Here is a 6,220-nt window from a genome sequence, read left to right as displayed (position 1 = left end):
AACTCCTCCAAACCCTAGAGGACAGAGGTTTTCCCAGCAAAGACGTCACTATTTACTATTTATTATTTAAGTCATCAGTTACGGTGCCTGAGACATGAGAAGAGATTTCCGCCCGCTACACACTTGGGGCCACTACAGATTGCTCCAAAGACCCCACGACTGACGCGATACCTCAGACAAACAACATTCTAAAGACGTCAAGACTACACACATGGCACTTCAGTCTTCTGAGTTGCACTCTGAGGCCTGATGCAACAGCAGGGACTACAGAGCCTGTTGGTCTAAAAGCCTGGAGACAGACAAAAAGAGCACCACACACTCTTATTGTTAGGCAGCTCTGAGAAAGACTTGATCCTCATTTAGCCCTGGTGTGGCATGGAGCTGGCTCTAGTGTGGCATGGATCTGGTTCTAGTGTGGCATGGATCTGGCTCTAGTGTGGCATGGCTCTGATCTGGCTCTAGTGTGGCATGGATCTGGCTCTAGTGTGGCATGGCTCTGGATCTGGCTCTAGTGTGGCATGGATCTGGCTCTAGTGTGGCATGGATCTGGCTCTAGTGTGGCATGAATCTGGCTCTGGCTCTAGTGTGGCATGAATCTGGCTCTGGCTCTAGTGTGGCATGGATCTGGCTCTAGTGTGGCATGGATCTGGCTCTAGTGTGGCATGGATCTGGCTCTAGTGTAGCATGAATCTGGCTCTAGTGTGGCATGGATCCTGCTGTAGTATGGCATGGAGCTGGCACTGGTTTGACACTGGTTAGGCATTTGGCACAGGCCTGGGTTGTATCAGTGCCGCATGTGTTGCAGGCTGCTGTGCCGTGAGCCCCACAGCTGTGAGTGTGTGTGTGTGTGTGTGTGTGTGTGTGTGTGTGTGTGTGTGTGTGTGTGTGTGTGTGTGTGTGTGAGTGTGTGTGTGAGTGTGTGTGTGTGTGTGTGAGTGTGTGTGAGTGTGTGAGTGTGTGAGTGTGTGTGAGTGAGTGTGTGAGTGCTGCTCATTTCCTCTTGGCCTCTCACTGCGGCCGTCTGTGTGGCACGTCAAGAAGGATGAGCTTTCCTACAGCCCCCTCACCTCCACCAGCCCCCACCATTTATGCCCTCTCAGGAGGACAGCAGGAGAGGAGGAAGAGGAGGAGGAGGAGGAGAAGGAGGAGAGGAGAAGGAGGAGGAGGAGGAGAGAGGAGGAGGAGGAGGAGGAGAGAGGAGGAAGAGGAGGAGGAGAAGGAGAAGAAAGAGAGAGGAGGAAGAGGAGGAGGAGGAGGAGAAGGAGAGACAGGGGGAAGGAGGAGGAGAAGTAAGAGAGAGGAGGAAGAGGAGGAGGAGGAGGAGAAGGAGAGAGGAGGAAGAGGAGGAGGAGGAGAAGAAGGAAAAGAAAGAGAGGAGAGGAAGTGTCTGTTGTAATGATGCAGAGTGGCACAGAACATGACAACACAGAAGACATGAGAGAGAGAGAGAGAGAGAGAGAGAATGAGATACACTTGGGAGAAAGAATAAATGAAAGGCTGAGAAAAGAGAGTGAAGGAAGGAGAGAGCAAGAGAGATAGAACGATAAAAAAGAAAACAAAGCTATGACAGAAATAATGACAGGATGAGAAAGATAGACTGAAAGAAAAAAAGAGGAAATGAGAGAGAATAAACAGAAGAAAGCCAGAGGAAAAGGAGAGAAGGGCTGTGGGTCTTAATTAATGAGCCCTCACACTGCAGTGGACGTGGCTAATCTGGTTTGATCTGAGACGGATCTGGCAATCTACCTCATCTCTTCCTCTCCATCTCCCACAGAAGAGAGGGTGGTGGAGGGGGTGCGTAGTGAGGGAGGAGGAGGAGGAGGAGGAGGGAGTAGAGGGGGTGGGGGTGAGGAGGAGGAGGAGGAGGAGGGAGAGAGAGGGAGGGAAAGAAAAGCGAAAACATCAATAAATAGCCATCAGTGGGGACTAATTTATGACTTCCGTTAGCAGCCCAGAGAGGACACGGATGGAGAGCTGTCTCAGCTGGGCCACTACATCTCTCTCTCCCTCTCTCTCTCTCTCTGTCCTCCTGTCTCCCTCTCTCTCTCCCTGTCTCTCCTCTGTCTGTCCCTCCCTCCCTCTCTCCCTCTCTCTCTCTCTCTCTCTCTCCCTCTCTCTCTGTCTGTCCTCCTCCTCCTCCTCACTCACTCTCTCTCTCCTTCACTTTCCCTCCTTCTCTGTCCATCTCTCCCTCTCTCTCTCTCTCTCTCTCTCTCTCTCTCTCTGTCTTTCTCTCTCTTCTCCTCCAGAGGCGGGCAGCTGACCAGCTGCAGCTATCCCAGGCCCTGGGCCCCGGGGCTGGGGTGAGACAGCGCCAGAGAGGCCCCTGCACTGCTGGAAGAAGATAGATGTGTAGAGGTTCTCTTCCCTGCCTTTCACAGATGAACCCCAGAACATGTGTACCGTCAAAAGCCAATCAAAAGCCAATCAAAAGAACACATATACAGTCACAATCTCTGATGTTCACGTTTAAGTCAATCCCTTCATGGCGTTATTGTAGAAATGTCAAGCATCAGAGTAAGGGAAAAGATCTCCATTCGATCTAATCCTGTTCAAACGACTGAGCTTTTCAGGTCTTCAGTGCAGTTCAGCAACTAACCAACTCTCCAAAAAGGCATCAACACTTACTGTAACTTTGAGGGACAACCATGCAAACTTCACATGAATAGCAATGACACAAACTAATCTACTCAGAATAAACAGAAAGGATACTACAATCAATGAATCTGTACACGTGTAAAAACAACAGGATCTCTAACTCAGCGAGCAGCGTGTGCATTGATCTGAGGAGCATACAGTACATGTTAATGGGGGCCTGCAGAGGAGGAAGTGCTTGTTCTGCAGTAATGGCTGGCAAAGGGGCCAATGAATCACTCAGTACACAGAGGGAAGCGTAGAGCATTCAGACAGAAGTGCAGACAGAACACAGGTATGCTTTGCACCCAGAAACGCACCCGCTCGTGGCTTTCATGTTGTGTAAGGCAATCTAAGCCTTCCTCCTTCTGCCCACAAGCGGTTTGGGGGTTTGGGGGAAATGGAGGGGTTTGGGGGAGGGGGGGTGGCAGGCTGAGGAGGGAGCTGCGTCCGGGGGTGCCAATAAATCAGGAACCACCCCCCTCAGAACTAACGGCTGCATGGATAGACGGCCCAAATTCCTGGGGGTTGGAGGCTGGGTGTGGGGGGGATTAATGCACCAGGCTGTACTCTGCTATGTATTCTATCCAACTCTACTTTCAGTTATCTACTCACAGTCAGGAATGATCAGCGATAGAGAGATGAGAGAGAAGAAGTAGAGGAAGCGATAGAGAGATGAGGGAGAAGTAGAGGAAGCGATAGAGAGATGAGGGAGAAAAAGTAAAGGAAGCAGAGGAAGAAAGGAGAAGAAAGAGGAGTGGATTTGTTATGAAATAAACGGAATGATGATTTCATTTACAGACTAAAGGAGACGGGGGGGGGGATAGGGGAAGAGGATGAGGAGGGGGGTGTTGTTATGAAACAGACTGAATGAGGAAGTACATCATCAAGAAAAAGAAGAAGAAGAAACATTGTCAAAGAAATAAGAGAAAGAAGCAACACAGAAAAGGTTGCAAAACATGGCATGACGTTCACATGTTAGACCCTACCCATGACACACGTAACCCACTCGCCGGTCCCGTATCCCCTTCCCAGCGCCTTTTGCTCTCCTCGCGCTTGCGCCAAATATGAGGTACAGACCTACGCGCGGGCTAGCCGCCGTCACTCGGCTCTCCCCGTGAGCACTGCCCTTTACCCGAACAGCAGCATAACAAGACCGCGGCCCTGAACACACAGAACACCGCACCACCCCAACTCCACACGCCTGACACACTATGGCCTCGACTTAACACCAACAAGTACCCAAGTTATCCTGTAGGTCAAAAAAACGAATCATATCTACTAAATCACGAATCAAACTAAAAATATTATTCTTCATATTATTAATCAACTCAATATGTGCAATAATTATATTGTCTTAAATAGCTTGAGCTTAATTGGTCTATACAACGATATTAAAAGAAGTGATAAGCATTTGTCCACAGAGAACACATCGCATGAGCTGTGAAGGCCTGCGTCTGCACATAGTGTGTGATAGGCTAGTAGGCTACTGGAAATGTAACTTCGGGGTGACGGGGTCGGACGTGTTTCAGGCTATATGTAAGTGAGTATGCATTACGCGCATCTATAAGTCAAACACAGTGTCACACTCTTAATGACCTCGGCCATATCTCTTCACCTTGTTATCTGATAGCCAGTCGCTTCAGTTATGATCCAAAGGTCTTGTTCATACGCAAAGGGTGAAAGCAAGCGCCAAGACCATATACTACTACGTAGTCGGATTGCCCTTGTGAACGACCAATTCATGTTTTCAAAAAAGAATGAACATGAAGTTCATATTAGCTGTCAAAGTAGATTTTTTTTACTGCGCGCCCTTAAATGACAGATATCGAACTCACCTAGCTTAGTGCAGTTGTCAGTTGTCAATTATGATGTTAATTAGATTAATAACATACTCGAGCTAACCTCAATAAATTGATGTTGTAATAAAAAATAAATACAAATACATCACTTGCGCACAATACATAGTTTTCAATTTACTCATTATCATCAACACATTTCTAAAGCGCATTTTACTTATTTACGTCTGAAGACATAATATATATCATAAACCACAATAGGAAAAGATTATCTCAAAACGGAAATTTACATAGGCCTACATAAGTTTACATAATTTAATAAGTGGACAGCAGATGTTGATGTAGGCCCATTGTGGAGTTTTATAAATGACATAAATGACAAGCACAGAGAGTGTAGGCTCCTTATCACCCATCTGACCTTGTCGAAAGTGGTAAATATTATCTTTGTCCTAAACTGTGCGGGAATGAAGAAAATAACGCGGCTGATAACGATAACCTTGCTAAATTACAGCAATTATCCTTGGTAAGTTACAGCAATTATCTGCTGAACAAGCAATTGTGTCATAGAATTACTGACATGTACAACAGCTCAAAACAAAAAGGAAGGGAGAAACTCCACATACTACTTCAATTATAAATGTGTAAAGACTAAATGTATCATTGATCAACAAATAAACTTCTATTCTTGTAATCTGGATACAGTATGTGAATCATTAGTCTTGCGTTAGTATACTGTGAAGACAGATTAAGTACTGAGGCACAAGACAAAACTTTTGCGCTCCAATATAAAGTCCCGGGATTTAATGATGCAAGTAATTTCGGATCTTATCTCTTACTAATCTATATACGATGTCACATTTTGGACCATTAGAATATTCAATCTTATAGAAGATACAATTTGTGTGCTGGATTTTTTTCAAATGATGGTCAGACTGCTCAGCGAAATAACGGACCATCTAAATATGACAGGAGGATGTTGGAATCTAGTCACAACCAAACTATGCCCCCATCGATATGATCTTGTAAGACACGAGTTTTACATCAAAAACATTTCAGATACACTCATGCAGCAAACTTTCGAATCCAACAACGCATTCAGACTGCAGGAAAAGTTGTTGCGCACAAATTCGCGTAGTACAACGGCGTTACTTTTTTCTCAACAAACCTTAGTGTACTTGATCTCCGGGTTGGGGACGGGAGAGGGCATCAAATGGAGCGATGCCATCAGAGCTGCCGCGTCCGTCTTCACTTCTGCAGGGAGTTCAACTTTACTAGAAGTCATCTCGCCGTTAGTGTCGCGCCTCGGGTCGAAGTCTGATGTCTTTTTTCAACCGGTTACTGATTGGGACTTTGAAATCCTTCCTGTATTTATAACCAGGTGTCGGAGTCAGTCCATTTTTATTGGGCAGAGAATAGGTCCGTCCTCCTGATACAATTAAAATAAAGCATTTACATAGAGGACTTGGACAGAGGGCGGGGGGAGAGAGAAGCCTTCTATACACACCCCTTCAGAAGAAAAAGAAAAACAAAAGATGTTTTTCACACTTCATAACTTATCCAAGAAGCTCCTTAAAATAGTTTAATAAAGAAACAAGCTTTGTAATAAGGAAATTCACTTGACATTATTCGGAGACGGATTAAAAAGTGATTCACTGAGATATCACTCTCTTGGATCGGGAACTGTGTCTGCGGAGTAGCAGGCCACCCCGGCAGGCAGCGAAGCGTGGTTTGTCGTGTTGGGGCCTCATTACGAGAGAATTAACACCTAAGCGAAAGGCTAATTCTGT

The 6,220-nt window shown here is 46.1% G+C and overlaps 1 protein-coding gene across 1 annotated transcript in view; it reads right to left on the bottom strand.

Annotated features, from left to right (window-relative positions):
* aldh1a2 (aldehyde dehydrogenase 1 family, member A2) overlaps nucleotides 1–5,778 on the bottom strand; it is a 63,745-nt gene extending 57,967 nt beyond the window's left edge. The window contains 1 exon segment of the mRNA XM_048231848.1: nucleotides 5,599–5,778. Coding sequence (XP_048087805.1) covers nucleotides 5,599–5,715 — 117 coding nt within the window. The 5' untranslated portion in view covers nucleotides 5,716–5,778.
* Between the last annotated feature and the right edge of the window lie 442 nt (nucleotides 5,779–6,220).

The sequence above is a fragment of the Alosa alosa genome, chromosome 21, assembly GCF_017589495.1.
Source record: "Alosa alosa isolate M-15738 ecotype Scorff River chromosome 21, AALO_Geno_1.1, whole genome shotgun sequence".
NCBI lineage: Eukaryota > Metazoa > Chordata > Actinopteri > Clupeiformes > Clupeidae > Alosa > Alosa alosa.
The sequence above is the reverse complement of the archived record's forward strand: the minus strand, read 5'-3'. Positions and strand labels throughout refer to the sequence as shown.